Here is a 22954-nt window from a genome sequence, read left to right as displayed (position 1 = left end):
TCCCTGGATCCATTGGTACCACCCTTAGCCCAGGCAAGAGGGGTCCTTTCCCAGGGCCTGTGCTTTGGAGATACTGCCTTCGTCCTCTTCTGGTCTACATCTCCTCCCAGAATAGGGGTCAGTGGGACCAAGGGGACTTGCCTATTAAGACTCTGTGCCCTGCCCCTCTAAACTTTGCTCCAAGTATCCAGAACCCTGAATTTCCTGCCCAGTAGCCTGCATGAGCCTCTTTCCTGAGCTGTCCTATTGAGGGGAGCCATGCTACCATGGTCGCACTTGTAGGTCCTATCTAAGCATGACATGGGAGAGGTGTGGACAGCCCCTTCTGATACAAAGGGGAGCAGGTGGTCAAACAGAAGGGGACAGGATCGGGGGGTGCCATCTCTCCCCACATTACTGCATATGATAAGTCCCCATCCTCACTTTCCAGGCTGTTCTATCCTGACTTTCCAAGTTGTTATGAAGGCATGTTGTCAAGTTGGGGGTGGGGCAGAGCATGTTTTATATAACAGTTTGTCAGCTTATAACATTTAACTATTTAGCCATATGGTATATGGGCCTCCATTTGTACACTGGCCCTGGGCCCTACAGATGTTAGGGGTGGACCTAAGGCCAGAGGTCATTCCCAGAGGTCCTTGAGGCAGCCAGGATGCATCTGAATCCACCGGGTATCCATGCACTCTGCCTTGCCTTCTTCTACAATCATCTTATGTTCATACATGTGCATGTAGTTCATTCTCGTGGCCACAGGCTGGTGAGTTTGCTGATGCTCTTCAGTTAAGACTCCTCTGGTTCCAAGTGACAAAAACCAAATCCTAATAGGTTTAAGCAAAAAGAGAATGTATTGGCTCATGTCACCAAACTCCAGGCTTCCACTTGATCAGAGGCTCATATTTCTTTCTCTGTCTTGGCTCTGCTCATCTGCACACTGACTGTGTTCACAAACAAGCACCACACTTTTTTTGTACAAGGTGGCTACTGTACTCCTGATCTTACCTCCTTCCAGATCCAGTTACAGAGGGACTGTGCCCCCTTCCCAGTGCCTGAGGTCTCATGGCATCCCATTGGCTCTGATTGGTCACATGATCATTCTCTAAACCAATTGTTATGGCCTGAGGGAGGTCAGCCTAGGCTCTAAGTCACTAGCCCACCCCTCATGGGTTGGGAGTGACAAAAGCAATGGAGCCCAAAGGAAAAGTAGGGACAGTTTCCAGAAGAAAGGGCAGTGGCTCCTGGGGAGCCCTCCCCCTGATGCCCCTGAGAGGTTCATTTTATGGATCTTTCAGGCACAATCCTTGTATGAGTCTACGTCCCCCTGTGAGCCCCAGCTGCCCTGGGTCTGCTCAATTCATGCTGTGCTGTGCCCACTGAGGTCTGGCCTTCCCAGAAGCATCTGCTGTCTGATCTGCCTGAGCCCTTGGGCCTCCCCCAAGAATGTGATCTGTTTGAAGTCAAGGATTCAGCATTTGTTCACTCAGCAGATGTTGATTAAGCACTTACTCAGATCAGCAGTTTAAAGCACTGTGGGTATAGCAATAAACAACATAGATCAAGCCCTTGCCTCCTTGGAACTTATTATGTTCAAGTTGGAAAAGAAGTCAACAAATGAACAAGACTTCTGGTGGTCTTTAACATAGAAGTAAAGCAGGGTACGGGGTTGAGGGACTGTGGCTGGATGGGATTGCTATTATGGGTTAAGTAGTGATGCCTCTCTATTAAGACGCACAGACACAGATACCTGAAGGAAAGGATGGAGGGAGTCGTGCGGATCCAAGGGAAGAACAGTCCAGCCAGAAGGTACTGCTAGTGCAAAGGCCCTCAGGTGGAAGTGTGCTTAGTGTGTGTGAGGAACATCATGGGAGCCAGTGGGGCTTGAGGGCTGTCAGAATAGGAGGGAAGGATGGAAGAGGAAGTCGGAAAACTAGTGGGTGATGTTGGGGACAGGGGTGGGGAGGAGCTACAACAAATAGGGCCTCCATTAGGACAGGCTTTTACCCTGAGTGGAACAAAGGAGTGATACAATCCACTCTCAAGTTGTGAAAGGCTCACTCGAGCTGCTGAGTGCAGAATAGATGGTAGAGCGGGTTACTGAGGAAGCTGGAACCAGCGAGGGGCCTTCTGCAGGAATCCAAGTGAAAGATGACGATGGCTAGGATCAGGGTAGGAGTGGGGAGAAGTGGTCGGATTCTGATATATTTCAAAGATGAAACAACAGGAGTTGCTGATGGATTGGGCTGTGGGATATGAGAGTATGAGAAGAGTCAAGATAGAACCAGTTTTTTTTACATAGGGCACTGGGTGGGAGCGTGGAATTGCCATTTACCAACATGGGAGAGGTTGGGAAGAGAAGAAGGGGTTGCGTTTTGGACACATTAGGTCTGAAGTGCATTATAGACAACCAAATGGCAGTGTTGAGCGAGGGGTGAGACGTACACATTGGATTTTAAGTCACCAGCAAGTAGGTATTCTATTTATATTTGTTTCTCAAGTTCCCACCCAGAACGGGCCATGATACAGAGCTGGGGATGCTGATGAGGACATCAAAAGTCATCATTTCTCTTTCATGAGCTCTGTGCTGAGGGGCTTAGGTGCATTATCTTGTTCAACTTCTTATGAGCCCATGAGGCAGGCACTATTGCGACCCTGGTTCCAGATGAGGAAATGGAGATTCAGAGAGAGTGTCAGTCATCCAGCCTCAGAGGGTTTTCAGGGGCTGTTTGCCCATGTGTTTATGGGACCATCAAAACCATTGCCCCAGGGCCCTGGACCCCAGCTGCCTGACAAGACCCAGCACTGACACCTGTGCATCCTTCCCTCCCTCTGCTGCAGCCTGTGACCAGCTGGCACTGGGCGTGGTGGCGATCTTCGGGCCATCACAGGGCTCCTGCACCAACGCCGTCCAGTCCATCTGCAATGCCCTGGAGGTGCCCCACATCCAGCTGCGCTGGAAGCACCACCCGCTGGACAACAAGGACACCTTCTACGTGAACCTCTATCCTGACTACGCCTCTCTCAGCCACGCCATCCTTGACCTGGTTCAGTACCTCAAGTGGCGGTCGGCCACCGTGGTCTATGATGACAGTACAGGTGGGTGGCCAGGCCTGACCAGGCTGGGGTGAGGGTGCAAGGGGGGCAGAACCCCAGGATCAGGCTTCTCACTGCTCGCCCAACTCAGCTGCCCCTGGGGAAAAGGTCCTTTCTCACCCTCCAGCTTCACTCAGTCACATCTCTGCTCATCTCTGCTCACTCAGCCCTGTACACACCAGCCACACACCCACTCGCTGAGCCCCAGCCCACCTCACACCTTCCCACCCACCCGCCTCTACCCAGCAGCATGCTCATATCTGTACTCAGCACACTCACCCCACTCCTAGGACCCACACCTGCCCAGCCGCGCCCACACCTGCCTGCTTTCTTACACTCACACGTTTCCCGCTGTGCAAGCGTTGAACTCAAACCCACCAGTGCCTGTGCGCCAGCTCTGATGCTTACTAGCTGGGCAGCACGGACCTGTTTCCTCTCCTCTTTCCTTCCAAAGACTCGAGTCCCAAATGTTTCTTAGTCCCACCTCTTAAGAGAGAGTGACCTTGGCAAGTCACTTAACCCATCTGCCCCGCCCTCCATGCATCAAGCAAGAGCTACGGTATCCATTCCGGAAAGAGCCCTCCAGCGCACAGCAGCCTGCGATTCAATGTCAGCTCAATTACCTCCACATGTGGAGTGGGAATCAAACATTCAGAAAAGACATTCCGAAGTTGTTGATTTTGCTCAGGATTCAACCACCATCTATTGAGGTCCTGCCATACCCAAAGCACCAGGCAGAGGATCCTTGAGGGCAGGGACCCCCCGACCCCTCTCAGGGCCTTCCGCACAAGTTCCCTGCCATTAAGGGGCGCTCCTGCCCAGCTCCAAGTCACCCCCAGTGTTTGTACAGCCCTGTAGGCTTCTCTGTCTTTACATACCACTATGAATGGTTGACTTTGAGCCTGTTTCTCCTTCCAGAGCAGAGCTTTCTGTGCCTCCAGGGTTTAGCACAGGGCCTGGTACAACACAGATGTTTATTGAACTGAATTGAATTGAATTGAATCGAATCGAAAATCAAGTTGAAATAAACTATAATTAAATGTTATTAAGAAAGAGTGTGTTGGACACTGGGAAGGAAGAAATGGGGATGCAGTTATACCATCTTATTTTGAGAGGTTGATCATGTTACAAGGGATTGCCATTGACTAGTTCCTCCCAATCTCAGGTCACCTCATGGGACTGGTGCATGGTCACCCAAACAAAACCATGGTTCTCTCGGCATGCTAGAAGGGGTATGCCAGCTACCTTTGGACAATACAGATGCTGCTTGGCTTATGATGGGTTTATGGTGCTAGTAACTTGGTCTAGAAGCCAAAGGATGGATCTCTAGTTTTGAGCCCATTGCTAGCATGCTGCGAAACCTTAAGAGGGTCACTTAACCTCTCTGGGCCTCAGTTTCTTTACCTGCCACATTGGGACAGAAGCCCCTAATCTGCATGCTTTCTAGGACAGGGAGATGGGTAAGTCGGGTAATGAATGCGGAAGTGCTTTGTAAGTGAAAAACATGATCCCAGCAACATGATTCACTGCAGATATTTATTCCAACAACATGATTCACTGCAGATATTTTGAGAGAGATTGATTAGGGAAGCAGCCAGGAAGGAAAGCTCATCTCGGGCGAACAAAAGGGCCTCGTCTTCCATTGGGTTGGCCGAGACGAGCTTCTGGGCTCCTTCGGGAATACACTGATGGGAAGGAGCTCTGACACTTGCTGCTGGAGAATGTGGGTCACCGACTATTACACGGGGCATTGCACCTGCTTGACAGGAAAACTCTGGTGAGCTCTGCTCCAGCACCCAGGCTGTCCCCGCCCTCTGTCCTGGGTCCCCAAAGCCCGTGTGCCTGCGGATGCTGTGCGTGAGTCTGAAAACCGAGCACGTGGGAGCACAGTGTGCACTCTGGGTCTTGTGGGGAACAGGTGCAAGTAGGCAGCATCAGTCAGCCAAATGAAGGTGTTCTGAGATTCGCTTGGGTGGAGGGGAGGCTGAGTGTGTGTTTGCGGGGAGCTGTGACCCCCCTCCCTCCTCTGCTGAGGTCCCCTGGTATCCTCGCCATCTTCCCCATCAAGTCTGGTATGAGGAGGCCCTGGTCCCTATGGATCCAGCCACTCAGGACCCCAGAGCTCTCTCCCAACCCAGCCACCTGGATCTGAGGCCTTTGGGGGGCTGGGCTCATGATCCCACAGCCATGACAAAGCTTGTTTGGGAGGTTTAGGTCTCCGGGTTCTATTTCTGTCCTCCCCAGCACAGTGACATGAAGGACACCAATCAGATCGCTTTCCTGACTCCAGCCCTCAGGAATGGGAATGAGAGGCTGAACAGACCCAGGCGTGTGTACCCGAAATAGCTTTGGAAACGGGGACTCTCTGTTGGAAGGCATCTGAAGTGGGCTGTCTGTGGGGCAGTGGGGAGAGGGGGATTGTATGGAGAGCATAGGAAACTCTGTCCAGACAGCAGACACTGGAACAGTTGATTGCAAACTCTAATCCAACACAAACTAGTTTAAGCAAAAAAAAAGGGGGGGGGAGGGGGTTGTTGGCTGTTGTAACTGGAAGTTGAGTAAATTTAGCTTCAGGTACTGGTTCATCCAGAGTCTTGAATGGGTATCATCTGGCCTTATTTTCTCCCCATTTGGCTTCTCTGACTCTGCCCTGATGGAATCCTTCTCGGGTCCCATGTGGTGACTCCCAGGTTCACATCCTCCTTATTTGGAGTTGAATGGAAAAGGGGGCACATCTCACCATTTACTTGGCACTGGACCTCACTCTGAGGACCAGCTGGGGGCACCTACCCTCTCTAAGCCCATACTCCTGCCTGATTGGCCAGGCTGGGACCACATGCTGAGTCTTGGAAGCTGTAGATGGGTCCTTCCTGGTCATATGGCCTGAGAGAGAAGGGGGTTGTTTCCCGAAGGAAAATCAGCGTGTTGTCATTGGGGGCGTGGAGCACAGAGTGCACAGTGCAGTCAGGACTTAGGCTCATCCTGAGCCCCGAGTATGAGCAGGGCGCCAGCAGGTGGTGGTGGTGAGTAAGGACCTGCTTGGGTCCCTGGCCTGATGCTGGCTTAGTCCCTCCTTGCTTTGGGGTTGGAGGTAGAGAGAGCAGCCAGCAGGCTTGCTTCCAGGCTAAGCGGAGAGACGTCAGCAGGAATGAACCTTGAAATAGGGATGGGAATGAACTTAATTAGACCTATGCAAGCCATTTGTCTCTAGGAAGTGACATTTAGTTTTCCCTGGAAGTCCCCAGATTAAGTGGTTTTGCAAAATGCTAAGGTGGAGGATGGATTTCTCAGTGTGGGGAGAGAAAAACAGTGAGTCAATCTAATGGAAATTTGTGTTGCGTACCATTTAAGTGCCAGGCCCTGGGCTAGGGGCTGTGGGGACCCAGCCCCTCATGTTAAAGAGTTTGGGGCAGGACCAGGGGGATGAGATGAGTCCAGAGGAGGCTAGTACTGAGGGAGAGGCCACTGAGTTGGGGGAGGGGAGATCTTGTCTGGACAGAACAGTAGGGGTAGGCTTCATGAAGGAGCTGGATGCGTTGAGCTTGGAAGGTGGTTAGGTTTACTGAGGAGTCTGCCCTTGGGGGGAGGGGTGGGGATGGGGACTGGGCACAGACACCACCTGGACCTACCCAGTCCAACTGTTGGTACAGTTGAGTGTGGAGCTGCCACGTGTGCCTGCATCCTGAAACAGGTTGCTAAGTGTGGTTAAGAGAACTATGCCCCGTGCCTCACCATGTTGCAGGGGGCAGGGGATGAAGAGGGGATGGCGTCTGGGTCAGGCTCCATCAGTCTCTACATCTATTCTGGGTTGGAAAGGAGCAGGTGGGCGTGGTCGGTGAGAATCTGCTGTCCATGCCTACTTTTGAATCCACATGTGTGTATATGTATCTGTGTGCACACATGTTTATATACATATATACACATATATTACCAGCGCAAGCTATGCCCCGTCTGTATCGACATGCATGTAAACATACCTTCATATGTGTACACACATCTGTGTGCATGTGCAGGTGTGTACAGTTGAGTGCACATCTCTATGTCTGAGGTGCTAGTGCCTGTGTCTGGACGTGTGTGGCTATGAACATGCTTATGCACATATCTCTGGGGGCCACGAGTCCCTGTCTGCAGACCTGTGGCCACAGGCATGTATATGAACGTGAGCCTGCAGATGCCTGTTGCTGTGTATGCATGTGTGTACACATGTCTTTTATGCCCCGTGGTCTCTCAGGGCTCATCCGACTGCAGGAGCTCATCATGGCCCCTTCGAGATACAACATCCGCCTGAAGATCCGCCAGCTGCCCCTGGACTCTGACGACTCACGCCCGCTGCTCAAGGAGATGAAGCGAGGCCGGGAATTCCGCATCATCTTCGACTGCAGCCACACCATGGCTGCCCAGATTCTCAAGCAGGTGCGTGAGCGCTGTCCAGGGGATGGCTGCTTGGGATCTGCCTACCCCCTTCCCCAACACTCCTTCCCCAAATACAGGCGTGATATCAGCCAGATCTCAGTTTGACCCCCAATCTGCCTCTTGCTGGCTGTACGGGCCTCTCTGAGCTTCTGTTTCACCAGCAGCAAAATGGACACAGTGGTCTTTACGTCCGACTTGGTGTGAGGATGGACTATGATGATGGATGAGCAGCCACAGGCTTGGCACATGAAGGGTGCAGAGTAAATAATGCTTTATGTGCCACCTCTGTGCAGGTGGGAGGCCCAAGCTGCAGAGAGGGACCTGAAGCCTCACAGGACAGAACCCTTCAGGAAGCACCGAGACCTGGGGGTCTCGGGAACAGCCCCCAGAGCCATCTCACTGCCTCTTCCCGAGACTGATCCCCATAGCCCGTGGCTTTGGTGTTGCTCTCCCATACCTAGGTTTATCGAGGTTCCTCCAACCATCTGCTCAGCTCTGCAGTGACGGTGGGGGAGGAGATTGGCTCCCAGTCCTGGATGGGCCCCTGGTGCTGGACACAGCCCGGTGTGGCATGCTGGGAACAAGAGCCAAGCTCTGCCAAACCTCCAAAGAAAGAAACACAAATGGCCCGCAACCCCTCTGAGGGTGCCCCAGAGAAACCAAAACACTCTGATTGGAGCCAGTGCTTTGTGGAAAGGGCAATGATGTGGTCCCAGGAAGCATCCCTGGTGATTGCAGGACATATTCTGTGGGTCCTGACACATGACACCTCGACAGGCAGGTGGGAGGGAGGGGACACGGAGGACAGGGGAAGAGGTGCTGAGCAGGGCCTGGGAGTGGTTCAAGGACTGGTCTGGGGGCCTACGTGTCACCCTTCCGTTGGGCCCACAAGGGGTGCTCAAGCGAATGGCCGCCTCTGTCTTCCCCTGAGGAGGCCCCATACCAGCCTCTTCACCTGGTGATGAAAAAGCTCATTGGAGAACCTGAATCCTTCTCTTGCCAAGAGCAAGCGACCTGGTCATCCCCTCCTCTGTGGGTGGAGTGAGTGGTCCCTGCCTCACACGGTCATGGAGGATTCAGTGAGATGAGGAAGGGAGGCTCTTCCTGGTGCCGTCTCATGGTCAGCGCTGGTGGGGGGCATCTTTAAAGTCGCCATCTAGGAGACACCACTCCCCAGAAACCCCTTAACCCCCACTCTCCTAGCCATCTGTGCCCAGGGCATCCCTTCTCCTCCTGCCGTGTGCAACAATAATAAGGACAGTTGTGACTTTGATTTACCAAGGAGTCACTCTAAGCCAGTACACGTAGCTCCTCATGTACTGCCACCCTGGGAAGTGGGGTTGGTTATTGTGCCCAGTCCACAGGTGAGGAAACTGAGGCTCCAGGAAGGCCGTGGGCCCTCGGTCACCCAGCCTGCATGTCCCAGGTCGGTCTGTCTTGAAGATGTCTGTAATTTAAAATGAAGATTCTGGGCTCCGCTGAACACCGAGCTAAACAAAGATAAGCATGACTACCTACGGAGGACTTCTCTGAGCCTTTCACCTGCGCATGTGGGTTGTAAATCCCTAAGAGGGGGTGAGAGCATGTGACATTTCCTAAGTGGACTTGACCAGTGACGGTTTTCGCTCAGAGCACTTTGTGGGCCAGCATCCTGAAGCGCTCCATAGAAAATGCATTACGATCATTAGTATTATAGATTACAGGCTTCTCAGACAATACACACAATGTATATACTGTAGACTTCACAGTGGCGTGGAGTCATTCCACAGCAGCCACGTGGCCTGCTCTGTGGTCAGCCCTTCTTGGGAGGCGGAGGCAGAGGCAGAGGCGGAGGTGGGGGGCCAGGCACCTGGACACCTCTCTCCAGAATTGTGATGCTGGCCTCAGCCGAGGGCAGTCAGGGCACTTGAAAAGGCATCTTGGATTGTGTGGCAGGCCCAGAGACACTTCCCACAAAGACGGACCGCCAGGCCCTACCCCACCCCGCGGGATTTGCAATCTTTGGAGAGAGTGGCCCGAGAGCATGCATTTTAATCTGTCCCGGGCGACTTTGCTGCTCAAGCCCGAGTGAAATCCACCGCTGTCTGCCAGCCAGTCATGCTTACAGCTTGGAGGGGTCTCAGAGAATATCACTCTGGTGGCCAGCCTCCCCCAGTCCACGGCCAATCTGTCCCCTGCCCAGTCCTCCCCGCTGGGGTGGTGGGGTGGTGGGGGGAGGGGCTGCTCGAGTGTTCCCTGCAGGTGCTGATGCTCTGCTTCCCCGCAGGCTATGGCCATGGGCATGATGACCGAGTACTACCACTTCATATTCACCACTCTGGTAACGTACCTCTGGGCCCCGGCGTGGGTCGGGGTGGGGCTCCCTCGGAACCAGGTCAGCCAGAGCAGCTAGAGGAGGACCAGGCTGGAGATGCCTTCCTAGGGCTGTAGGTGTGGCCCCAGGTGAGGGCACAAAGATGTCTCAGTGGCCCGCCCACTTGGAAAAGTGACATTACGTGTGACGAAGGGGGCAGGGGCTCTAGAACCTGACAGCATGGACAGAAGCCCCTCTGCTTACTGGCTATGAGACTTTGGGGAAGTCATTTAACCTCCCTGCCTCAGTTTCTTCCTCTGAAAAATGGGCATAGGAATGGCTTCTGCCTCCTAGGATGGCTGTGAGGACCCAGTGAGTTAATAAAGTAAATGCCGAGAGCAGTGCCAGTCATGAAAGAGCTAGAGGAATACTAGCTCTCATTACGCTGACCCTCGGTCCTAGCCCACCCTTCCCCACACACGTCTCAGGCCTCTCAAAATGACAGGCATGGCCACTTTGGATTCCTATAGCAACCATGCCAGAGTCTGCCCACTCACTGTCAGCCAGGCCAGCCCACCTGCGGGCTCCAGATGGGTCCTGTCCAAACTCTGAGAACATTTAGGACCATTTAAACCCATTAGGATAATTAGCTGTGGTCTGAGATCAGCAGAATAAAGAGATCCCTGTGCTAAAGGGGCACCAACACCCAGACACCCTGCCTTGGGTCCAGACGCCTTCTGACCTTACGGGCTTGGGATGGACTCTCCCACCCAGCCCAGGTCGGGGGTGAGGGACAGCGCTGCTCACCACCCTGGTGCTGAAACAAGCTCATGCAGTCTGCATCAGCCTTGCCGCCACAGCCCTGCCGGCCTCCGACTGCACTCCTTCATCCATCCAGCACCCACCCTGTGCTCAGCTGAGTACCTCAAGATGACTGGCACTGAGGCCCTGCCCTCAAGGAGTTCCCATCCTGTCCAGTCTGTGTCTCTATGTACAGCTCAAAGAGCAGGCTTGTGCCATCACAGGCCTGGACAGATGCCCGTGGGGCACAGTGGAAAGAGATGCCAGATGCTGAGGGCCCAGTGGAGGTGGAAAATGTGATGCAGGCTTTATTGGAAAGGAGATGCTAGAACTGGGCCTCGAAGGATCAGTGGGAGTTTACCAAGGAAAAGCAGGAAGGGTGTGCCACATAGAGGGAACGGCGTAGGCAAAGGCTAAGGGGCAGATTAGCTCCTCATTGGAGTGCTGGAGCTGGCTCGCTCTGGCTGATTGTGAGAGCTGACTGTGTTCATCTCTTCCCAACTCCACACTCAGTAATATCACATAGACGGCTTGAAATTGGCCACTGTGGGAGCATTCATACTACGGAAGTTGGCAAAAGCTACAAATAAGGGTTTTTTACCCCCTCTCCCCTGAGAGCTGATTATTAAGCATTTACTAGCACACCACTGCTTGTCACCCTCCCTCCATCCCCCACCCGCTGCCCCATACCTATGGCAGAGGTCTGGAGCCTGCTCCTTCTCCTGATCCAAAGCTCAGACCTGGGGACCTGCCAGGGTGGTGTAAGGAGAAAGGGATCCCCCAAGCTGGTGACTGAGACCCTAGTCCCTGGATTCCGTGCCCCATTCGCCTCTATATGTCCAATGCCCAAATAGTGCCTGGCACATAGTAGGTGCTCACGAATGTCTGAATGAATGACTATAATACCAAGTAGCAAGTAATCAGTGAAATTATCAATATCTCCATCACAACAACAGTTAAGACCTGGACTCTGGGTCCAGGCTGTCTGCCTGAGTTATAATTGAGGTTCTTTCATTTTGCCTCTCTGTGCCTCGTTTCCCCTGCTATAAAAGTACACAATAACAGTACTACCCATAGGATGGTTATGCTGAGCATTAAATATGTTGACATCAGTAAAGCACTTAGAAACATGCTTGGCATTTAGCCTCCTGTATGAGTTAAATCAATTAATTAAATAAACTCCAGCTTATGTTTTTTGTGTACTCAGCATACTTCATTGCATCCAAACCCAACTCTTCAAGGGAGGTCTGGCTCCCTCAGTTTTACAGAAACGTAGAAACTGAGGCTCAGAGACGTCACTCAGCGAGAAAGGGGCGGAGCAAGGATTGTTCCCAGCGGGGAGTGCCCGGGGCCATGCGCTCTGCTGAAGCCTGTGCAGCTGAGAACCTGCAGGAATGTTGCCCGGCCTCTGGCCGGCTCCGATTCCAGGTAGCTGGCTGTGATGGTTCAGGCCTGGTGATTGACACTAATAGGGGTAACAGAGCCTCCGCAAATCCCAGCAGCACCCACACTTCACAAGTTCCAGAGCCCTTTCTCCACATCACTGATTTTCCCCTTCACAGAGCAGAGTTTGTGCTCCCTGTTCATTGATGGGAAAGCCTGGGACCAGAGAGGTTGAGTGATCTGCCCAGAATCTCACAGCAAATCAGTGATAGAGGCCTGGGCTCCAGACGGTCTAGCCCATGGCTGTTCCAGCCCACTGCCCCTCCTCCCCACGCCTCTCTGAGAGTCCAGGAGAACAGACCCCTCCAGGGAAGCACAGCCCCCGCCATGCAAATAGTTCTGCAGTGGAGTATGTAGGGGGGAGGGGAGCTACCAGGGTGTCTCCCAGCAGCCCCCCACATGCCAGGGCATTGGCTGTGTCCCCTGGGTCCCCTCCCCCTGCCCATGTCCTGCTTCTAGCTCCAACTCCAGCACCCTCCTTCCAGTCCTGTTGGCTTAAATATTGCCCTGGTGACTCTGCCTCCGCCCAGCGGTCAGCTGTAGCTGTACCGGAAAGGCAGTGGCACTTGGCATTTATCTCCTTCCCGTTAGGAAACCCACGTCACCAACTCTTCGTCTCTAAAAAATCCTCCCAACTTGCTTCTCCCCCGCGGAAGACAGTTTAATTACCCCAGCTGCCATTATCTGTCCCAGCCAGCTTTGAGCCTTTCCCAGATAACCCTGCGTTCACCAGCCCCAGCTGAGCCCCTGGTACATGGCATGTGTAGGTAAAAGCCTGGAGGTGAAGAAAGAATTATAATAAATTAATAGATAAGCAATCACAATTAATGCCACTTCCCTGCAATAACAGTTATATCACGGGGAAGATATTTTCATCTGTCATTCCTTAAGGCGATGTTTTCTGAGCTTCAGCTTCCACCCAGTCAGACCCATGGGGTGCTAATGAATTAGCCTATTATGTTATGCTGAATGTTTCTAAAAGGTCCCTCGTCGATACTGAATTCAGTGTGTCAACATTTGGCACGGAGAACAGCAACTTTTTGCCAAGCAGCAAGGTTGCGCACGGTTCGCTGTGTACCAGCATTTGGGGTCTCAGCCTGGGGCAGTTTGGATTCAAACATTGGAGCTGGACAAAGAGGCCTCTTTACCAGTGTCCTGTTGTCGCTGCCCTCATGTCACAGGGATGGCGCATTTGGTGCCACAAACCCCACAGCACTTTGCTGCTAAGCCCAGGTTTGAGGGGACAGGAGGAAGGTGACCCCAGCACTGCCACCCCCTCGCGCCCCCTCCCAGCCTCTGTGTAAGCGTCAGCAGGACGAAGGCTGCAGCTGGAGACCGGAAGGGCTGTTGTCACCAGCACACAAGTGGCCACGGAAGCCAGAGATGTACCCTTTCCAGGGGGTCCAGCTGTCATCTGGTCCTAGAGGAGGGAGGACCAGTCACAGAGGCCCTAGGCAGGCTAGTGCTCTGGCGTGTTCAGGCCTTAGTGTCAGGTCCACACTGCATTGGAGAAGAGGCTGAGCCTGTGCAGGGCCAGAGCAAGGAGGGCGCCCCCTGGAGGCAGAGCTCAGCTTCTCTTCTGTGGCCCCAGCAGTTCAGCTCTGGCCCCAGACTTGCAGACACCCTTTGCAAAACAAAATCCCTCCATCTTCCCTGACCCATTCCTTCGAAAGTGGTTTAGGTAGGATCTCTTGTTTCTGAAGCAAGCCCCTTGAGGGTCTCATCCTTCATCCTGGGGATTTACCAAACCATGCCTAACGTTCAGCCCCAGAGGGGCTCCCCCCTGCCCGCCCAAGAGGAGGATGGGAAGCACTAGTCTCTCCACTCAGGCTCTTCCCAGCGATGGGTGGTGCCCCAGAGCGCTACCCGTCCTGAACCTTACTTCTACTTCAGTCGATGAGCGTATTTGACTCAAGGGCTCATAGGGGAGACAGACACAGACATAGACAGTTGTTTTCAGGGGAGTGACATCCAGAGGCCCCGGGAGAAGAGCAGAAGCACCCTGACCCGCCTGACCGTACGTGTGTAGAGGAGCAGTCAGGGAGGCCAATAGGAAGCTTCCAGTGTGATGCCACTGAACACAGAGCCAGGGAGAAGTGCTAGCAATCCGCTCTCACAGCCAGGGTGAGCCAGCTCCATCACACCACTGAAACAGACCTGGGTACACATTCTGTTCGCCTTCATGAGCTTTATGACTGTAGGCAACTCCCCTCACCCCTCTGGCCTTGTTTCCTCATCATCCAGAGCCGTGGTCGGCAAACTGTGGCTCACGAGCCACATGCGGCTCTTTGGCCCCTTGAGTGTGGCTCTTCCACAAAATACCACGGCCTGGACGAGTCTATTTTGAAGAAGTGGCGTTAGAAGAAGTTTAAGTTTAAAAAATTTGGCTCTCAAAAGAAATTTCAATCGTTGTACTGTTGATATTTGGCTCTGTTGACTAATGAGTTTGCCGACCCCTGGTCTAGAGCAGTGGTTCTCAACCTTTTTAATACCACAACCCTTTAATACAGTTCCTCATGTTGTGGTGACCCCCAACCATAAAATTATTTTCGTTGCTACTTCATAGCTGTAATTTTGCTACTGTTATGAATTGTAATGTAAATATCTGTGTTTTCTGATAGTCTTAGGCGAACCGCTGCTGTAGAGCCTAAGACCATCGGAAAACACAGATATTTACATTACAATTCATTAATAGTAGCAAAATTACAGTTATGAAGTAGCAACGAAAATAATTTTATGGTTGGGGGTCACCACAACATGAGGAACTGAATTAAAGGGTCGCAACATTAAAAAGGTTGAGAACCACTGGTCTAGAGGGAATACTATTGAGTTCCCACTTTACAGGTGACTGTGAAGATTCAATGACAGCCTGGCCAGCGTGGCTCAGTGGTTGAGTGTTGATCTATGAACCAGGAGGTCATGGTTCGATTTTCAGTCAGGGCACATGCCCAAGTTGCCAGCTTGATCCCCAGTGTGGGGCATGCAGGAGGCAGCCAATCGATGATTCTCATCATTGATGGTTCTATCTCTCTCTCCCTTCCTTTCTGAAATCAATAAAAATATATTTAAAAAAAATATTTTTTAAAAAGATTTGATTATACACTCCAGTGCAGGATTGAGCATAGTGAGTGAGCACCCTCCACTTCCACTGATATTAAGGCCATATACACACCCGTGGGCCAGTTCAGTAGCCATCGCCCATCTGCTCAACACCCTGCATCCTGCTCCCACCCATCCTGGCCTAGAATCAGGGCTGTATTTGTTTGGGCAAGGCTGGGACTACACTGTCTAAGCCTCTCCCCTACTCCCTAACCTTCCAAGAGGAAATTAACACAATGCCTTCCAGAAAGAGGCCATTTGGGGGGTTGAGGGAGAACAGAATGAGTTTAGCATTGATTAGGAAGATCTCAGACACCACAGGCAGCCAGCACAGGGTGAGAGCAGCTCCATGGCTCCAGGTTGTACCACTCACCATCTTTCCCTGAGCCATCATCCCCTTAACCAGAGCAGGGACCGTGGTGGGTCTGGGTGCTCCCCCCGATGTCTGTACCATGGAGAGGCATGGCCAGGGTCCCGGCCACCCTCCCAGGATGGGATAGAGCGACTAAGCCCGAGGACCCACGAGCAAGGACGGCGAGGGGAGAGTGTGGGGAAGAACAGACAATAGATGAGGAGGAGCTCAAACAATGACCTTTAGGCTCAGTTTCCCCACCAGTGGGATGGGACCAACCTCGAGTGTCAAAGTCTATTTTTTCAAACAGTTGAAAACATACAAGGAAACACGTGGCAAAGATGCAATCCACTCATTAACAAGGGCAGCAGGAGGATGGCAGTGTTGGCTCAAAGAGCAAGTGAGGGCCTAGTGCTTAGGTACTCGATGAGAAAAAGCATAGAATAAGGCTGCTAGGTTAGATACAAAACGGATTAATGTCCTGCAGGGCCATAAAACCACAACCGTGGCGATTATCCTTTTTATGGGCAAAAATCTACAAGTGAACCCAGAGTCTGGGCCTTGACCCAGTAGCTGAGAGTGAAGGCAACCCCAGGTGTGTTCTCCGGGAGAATCGCACAATCCCAGGTGGGCAGGTACACCATGTTTCCATGCTGCTCTCCTGCCTTATTTCCAAGTTTGGGGTAAGTGTCTGCTCTGAGGACAGAGTTCTGCTCTGCTCATCATGCTACCATGCCCCAAACACCACCTCTTTTCAGCTAAGAACGCGACTTCTCCCTCTGTGTCTGCACCCCCTTCCCCGGAGCTGCAGTGGGGGCTGGAGCTGGGCTGCCCCATGCATTCAGGCCTGATTCCCTGGCCCTTAGGCGAGGGCCTGCCCACGCACCAGCTTGGACGTGACCTGGCCTCCAGACAGGCAGGCTGGCCACAGGCACTGCTCCCAGGAGGCAGGGGTGAGGATGGAGCCTGTGGTGTGGGGGGCCAGGGGAGAGAAGAGGCCAAGCTCAGCTGTACTCTGAGTCTCTGGCAGAAGACTTTTAAAAATACTCTCCTTTGGGGAATAAAATCCTTCCTTCAGCCTCACTCAGGGTAACGTGCAGATGCCCAGACCCAGCAGCACGAAATGACCATCCAGCTACTGTTGGAGGCCGGGTATGAACTGCTGCACCTGGTCCTATAAAGGAGGCAGATGAAGAATTGGTCAGAGCTGCAGGGAGCTGCAGCGAGGGCTCTGGGGGACAGCAGGGAGCATGGGCAGTGGGCTGGAGCTTACAGCGGACACACCTTTATTTCCACGAACCTCTCTCTGTCAGGATCTTTATGCGCTAGACCTGGAGCCCTACCGCTACTCGGGGGTGAATCTAACAGGGTTCCGGATCCTCAATGTGGACAACCCCCACGTATCGGCCATCGTGGAGAAGTGGTCCATGGAGCGGCTACAGGCAACCCCCCGGGCCGAGTCCGGGCTGCTGGACGGCGTGATGATGGTACGGCAGCAGGGGGGCCAGGCCAGGGCTCCCCTTTTCCTTTGCCTTTCTCCCTCCCATCCCTCCCATCCCTCCCATCCCTCCCATCCCTCCTTCCACTTCTCCTCCTTCCCTATTTCTTACTTCCCTCCTACCAACCCCCTTCTTAGGTCAGCAGGACCTTAGGCTAGGGGCCAGGTCACAAGGGAGTCAGACATAGTCCATCCCAAGGTTGGGAGTACAGACATGTCAACAGCTGGTTACAGAGAGCTGGAATAGCTCAGTGGATCCTCGGGGTGACCAGCAGAGGCTGGGGAGGCAGGAAGGAGATGGTGTGGGAGCCAAGACAGCAGCAGGGCATGGGGATGGGGCAGAGGGACTGCTCAAAGGTCTGAGCTGCAAGGATATGAGGTGTCTGCAGAGCAGCAGGGTCACCCAAGCCTGGCCTCTCGCCAGGACCCCGTGTGCCTTTGTGGGGGAGGGGAAGGGGATAAGGGAGAGGGAGCAGAGAACTCGGAGGCTGTTCTCAGGCAGACCCTGCGCCCTCCCTCCAGACCGACGCCGCCTTGCTGTATGACGCTGTGCACATCGTGTCCGTGTGCTACCAGCGGGCACCCCAGATGACCGTGAATTCCCTGCAGTGCCACCGGCACAAGGCGTGGCGCTTTGGCGGCCGCTTCATGAATTTCATCAAGGAGGTAAGTGCCCCCCACAACTCCCACCGGGACCATCTCCCCAGAGGTTGTTGGTGCTGCAGAGCGGTCAAGGACCCAGGTTTGGGAGTCAGGTTCAATGTTCAGTCCACCTGAACTTGAGCAAGTTGCCTTATATCTCTGAGCCTCAGTTTCCTTGAGTGAAAATAGCCATGATAGGACCACTCTTACAGGGTGATGGAGAGGCTGTCCTTGGCACGTAGTAGGTGCTTGGGGGGTGGTCAGCATTGCCAGCAGGACACAGCACAGGCTTCAAGTACAACAGGTGAGGGGCTTTACCTCGGGCTGTGTAACCTTTGGCAAACTCAGGAACCGTGCTGGGCCTTGGTTGTCTCATCCGTACAATGCGGTGCAGAGATGAAAGGTGACCATGTGGGAGGTGCTCTGTGCAGTGCAGAAGGCAGAGGAGGCTCAGTGAATAGCAGTCAGTCCCACCCACAAACTCCTCTTTACGTCATGGGCCCACCAGCCAACTTCCCAGCCAGGGTCCCCATCGGGACCAGCTTTCCTGGCACCACTGCGACTGTGGAGAAGTCCCACCCACGGAGCTGATTCCAAGAAACCAGAGAGCAGAAGCCTGTCCTGCTGCTGAGAAGGTGGCCACGGAAAGACACAGTGCCTGCTTCAATCCCAAAGGGCTCTCTCCAGCACGGCTGTCCTGTAAACTGTGGAGGGCCGTTTATTGTTCACATTTTACAGATGGAGGAAGCTAAGGTCTGGGCTTGCACCCTGGCTCCATCCCAACGGGCTAAGTGACCTTGGCTGAGATGACTAACTCTTAGATCCTCAGTTTCCTCGGCTGTGTCCTGAAGATAGTAAGAATGTGTGCTACAAAGCGTGTTGGGAAGGCAATGGAAAACTATGCACATCGCCCCCAGGGCGGGGCACAGTCAGGTCCCAGTGTACGGTAGATGAAGAAGGTTTCGGGGGGGACGAGGTCTGGGCAGGGAGATCCTGGGTCAGAGAGAGTGACCGTGTCCAGGGCAATACCAAGTGCACTTAGGGCAGCAGGAGGGCTCCGTATAGACCATCCCTTTGTAGCAATCACAGTGGACCAGAAATGAAGCCAGCTGCCTTGGGAGTTCATTTATTCAACAGATACCTGTTTGGGCCTGCGGGGTGCCAGGCAGGGAGCTAAAGCAGATGAGCCCAGCACTCTCAGAGCAGACGTCCATCACGTCATCGCATTAATGCCTGTATCCCTACCCCAAGAGGAAGACCGCGCTGTGAGGGTGAAAAGCGAAGGAAGCCACCACCCTCCTCAGTGGCAGGGCTGCTTTCCCGGAGGCCCCTCCCTCCCGCCTGTGACTACTTAGGATGAGGCCAGTGACAGCTCCTCCTGCATTTCAGAATGACGCTAACAGGAACGTGGATGAGACACAGGCTGGAGAGTTCGACGCGTGTGCCTTTGGAGTTTCTCTCTTCCTGGCTGTGTGGCTTTAGACAAGTTCCTAGACATCCCCAAGCGTCAGTCCCGTCACCTGGCAAACACCTTCTCAGAGTCATTGCGAGGGAGCACGTGAGGCCTTGGCGCCAGTTCCCTCACTCCTGGAAGGGAGTCCAGTGCCCGTTGTTTTGGTACAAGAGGACCACGGTGGGCCCTTCTCATTCATCCCCTCAACATGGCAGAGGACGTTTGATGGGCCACTGCCCTGAGCAAGGCCTGGCTGGCCCAGGCGATCATCGGCTTGTTCTCAGGACTCTCTGAGGCCTGACTCCTGCCTCCCAGACCTCCTTCCTTAGCAGGCCTCCAGCTAAGTGGCCACAGGCCAGTGTGTGGATCTGCTGACTCTGGCCACAACCCTGGGACCCTTAGGAGCCAAACCAAAGTGACTTTGAAGCTTAACCACTTTTGGGCTGTGTGACCTTAGACAAGCTACTGAACCTCTCTGTGCCTCAGGTTCTCCTCTGTACAATGGAGATAATACCAGGGTTGTTGTAGGATGAAGTGAGTTATGTGTGTGTGAAACCAGGACACCGCCTGGAATCGAGCAGTGCTGAACAGATGGGCTGCTATAACTATTGCTTCTGCCATCACGACTGTCCGCCCTATGGCTTCTTGTCTCCTGGTGGGTTTTTAGCTAACGAGGATCTCCAAGCCCCACTCTGTTCACCCTCACTCCTTGGAATGCTTGAGGCTCAGTGGTAAAGCCAAGATGGGAGCAGAATGGCCACTGTCCACGCCATAGAAAGGGGAGCCCCCTTCTCCCTCCAGGGGCTGGCAGGCCCGAGGAGGTGTGCCCGGCCCCCCTGTTTCCTGGCCCCAGCCCAGTGAATGGCCCCACCACTCACATCCCTTTACAGAGCCCTTTCAGAAACATCTTTATCTACCTTAGGGTGTGGAGACCGAGCCCCAGAGCAGCCACGGGCTGGCCCATGGTCCCACAGTTGGTCACAACCAGGCCCCAGGTGCCCTGCCGGAGCCCAGCACAGTCTATCCTCAGACCATTTCCAAGTTGCCCGCCTCCCCATCTGACTGCGTGACAGTAAATCATTTTAAAGACTTGGCATTTCCGAGAGGAGCTGGAAAATGCCAGGCCGGAGTTCAGAGCGTGTGAAGCATCTTTCATTTAGCGAGTCCAGAGCCTCGGCTGGAAGGGGCTGGGGGGGGCGCGAAATGTCACGGGGAGGAGCTGCCAGTGGCTCCCTGCCCAGGCCCTGCCCCTGCCCACCGCCCACAGACAGACAGCGCACCTGCTGGCATTTAATTCCTCTGGAGCTGACAAGGAGGAAGGCTCCCCTCCACAGTGCAGGTTTGAAGGCACCTGCTGTGATTTCCCCGGGGGCCCGGAGAAAGCCTGAGGGGTGGGCGCCCACTGGGCCAAAAGGGAAGCAGAGGGACTGGGGAGCCAGCCTGAGAGCAGCTGAGCCTCCCCTGAGGTCATACACAGTGGTCTTCACCTTTTCTGATGCGTCTCTAATCTCCATCCCCAACCCCCTCCAGCTCCCTGGGCTCCATAAATCTCCCATTCGACCTGGCAGTCATGACCCATGCTCTCCAGCTCTGCCCCTGCCCCTGCAGCGGGCATCTGCACTACCATTGCTTGGGGCCTGCACAGCTCAGTCCCTCTTTGAGCCTCAGTGCCCATGACTTTAAAATGGGGGCAGTGGTGACATCCACCTGGCAGGATTGGGATGAGAACAGAATGAGCTCATGCAGGGATCAGTCCTCTGTGACAGGGGTTCTACTGAGGCCTCGGGCCTTAGCCCAGAGGACCCCTACCTCGCAGCCAAGGGCCCGCCCTAATCCAATGGAGCTCCCACAAAAAAGCAATAAGGAGAAATCATAGTATATACCACTCAGTCAGGACTGTACACAGTAGCCCCCCTTATCTGCAGGGGATACGGTCCAAACCCCCCTCCCCAGTGGATGCCTGACACCGCAGACAGTATCGAAGCCTACCTGTACTATGCTTCCCCTATGCACACTGTGATAAAGTTTCATTTATAAATTAGGCAATGTCATGGTAGAAGATTTGTTCTTACCATAGATCTTAGCAAGCTCGGCATATAATTTTTTCCTTTCCTTATTAAGTTGAGAATGTTCACCATGTCACTTAAAGGAAGCCCTTGCCGCTCCTCTTTGGCATATCGGAATTCCCAGCATCAACATCGCTACTCTTGCGCTTTGGGGCCATTAGTAAGTAAAAGAGGGTGCCTTGGACACAAGCACTGCGGTGCCTTGACAGTCGATCTGATAACCCAGACGCTGCTAAGTGACTAACAGGCGGGGAGTGTACACAGCGTGTATACGCTGAGGAAAGGGAGGATTTCATCATGCTACTCAGAATGATGTGCAATTAAAAACGTATGCATTGTTGCCCTAGCCGGTTTTGCTCAGTGGATAGAGCTTCGGCCTGTGGACCAAAGGGTCCCGGGTTCGATTCCGGCAAAAGGCACATGCCTTGGTTGCAGACTCCTCCCAGGCTTGGGCCCTGGCCAGGGTTCGTGCAGGAGGCAACCAATCGATGTGTTTCTCTCACATCAATATTTCTCTGTGCCTTTCCCTCTCTCTTCCACTCTCCCTAAAAATCCATAGAAGAATATCCTTGGGCAAGGATTAACAACAAAAATAAACAACAACAGCAAAACTTATGAATTGTCTATTTCTGGAATTTTTCATTTAATATTTTGGGGCCACGGGCAACTGAAACCGTGGAAGGCAAAACTGCAGATAGGTAGGGACCATTGTATGTCAGGCCCTGTGCTAAGCACTTCCTACACCTTTTGAACACCTGTGAAGTAGGTAATTTTCCCTGCCTGAAGCTCAGAGAGGGAAGATTCCTAGTGCAAAGCCCACATTCTGACCACTTTTGTTTGACAGCCTCCGGGAGCCCCAGGGCGCCAGCTAGTGTACCCATTTGCCTGCTGGGCGCTTGGCGGGATGACTTTCCAGCGCCTTTGAGCTGCTCCGGGGCTTATGGATGTCCAAGAGTTTTCCTTTCAGATCAACCGATAGGCATCTGTGAACCCATGAGCTTGTGTGTCCAGGTGTGAGTGTCAACAGGGGTACAGCAGACGTTCAGCTGGGGAGAGGCTGGGGCCTTTCTCAGAACCTGTAAGGGACCCTGACCCCAGCATGCAAGGATGAGCTCAGTGTAGCCAAGCAAGGACTCAGTGTCAGACCTCCCCTCCCCGTCCATGCTCAGGGCCCTCGGGCTAGGCAGCTGCTGTGTGAGTCCCAGAGTTTTTCTCTCCCTGAAACCCCAGCTCACCTTTGTCCCCAAGGACTCCAAGACGGGTGGGTTTGTTGTTTCCCCAGACACAGAAAGCCACACGTCCCAGCTTTCACCTGTGTGCCTGCTGTGTCCTAACCCCAGGAGGAGGGAAAGGAGGAAACCTCTCCGCCTGAGGGAGTGGGGCCCTGGGACCCTGCCTCCAGTTTGGCTCACCCTCTTCTCGACTCTGTGAGCCTGAGGCCCCTCTGGGGCTGCTTCCCCATCTGTAAGACAGACTCATCACCGCCAGGACTGCTGTGGAGGTTACGTGGCGTGCACAGTGCGGAGTGCCGCGCAGAACTAACTCTCGGGGCCCACAGGCAAATGTTCCCTGCAAAGGGCCAGATAGTAAATATTTTAGGCTTTGCAGGCCAGATGGTCTCTGTAGCAACTATCCAGCTCCGAAGGTGTAGCAAAAAAGCAGCCAAAGACTATACGTATAGGTGAACACATGTGCGAGGCTGTGAGCTAAGAAACTGTTTTCAAAAACAGGCATCGGGCAGGTGGTTTGCCCACCTCTGATCTAGAAGATGGAGCTATTCTCAGTTTGGGTCCTGAACCTGCTCTGAACC

The 22954-nt window shown here is 53.6% G+C and overlaps 1 protein-coding gene across 3 annotated transcripts in view; it reads left to right on the top strand.

Moving 5' to 3' along the window:
- GRIK3 (glutamate ionotropic receptor kainate type subunit 3) overlaps positions 1–22954 on the top strand; it is a 206839-nt gene that overhangs the window by 136395 nt on the left and 47490 nt on the right. For all 3 annotated transcript variants that reach the window (XR_013959835.1, XM_080654206.1, XM_080654207.1), the window contains exons 3-7: positions 2830–3087; positions 7316–7497; positions 9764–9817; positions 16799–16972; positions 17506–17649. Coding sequence is in view for 2 of the 3 variants with exons in the window: in XM_080654206.1 (XP_080510332.1) it covers positions 2830–3087; positions 7316–7497; positions 9764–9817; positions 16799–16972; positions 17506–17649 (812 nt within the window). In the remaining variant the exon portion in view is untranslated. The remainder of the gene's footprint in view (positions 1–2829; positions 3088–7315; positions 7498–9763; positions 9818–16798; positions 16973–17505; positions 17650–22954) is intronic.

The sequence above is a fragment of the Plecotus auritus genome, assembly GCF_963455305.1.
Source record: "Plecotus auritus genome assembly, chromosome: 2".
In the NCBI taxonomy this organism is placed as follows: Eukaryota; Metazoa; Chordata; class Mammalia; order Chiroptera; family Vespertilionidae; genus Plecotus; species Plecotus auritus.
Note: the sequence above shows the minus strand (reverse complement) of the source record. Positions and strands in the feature narration are given on the sequence as shown.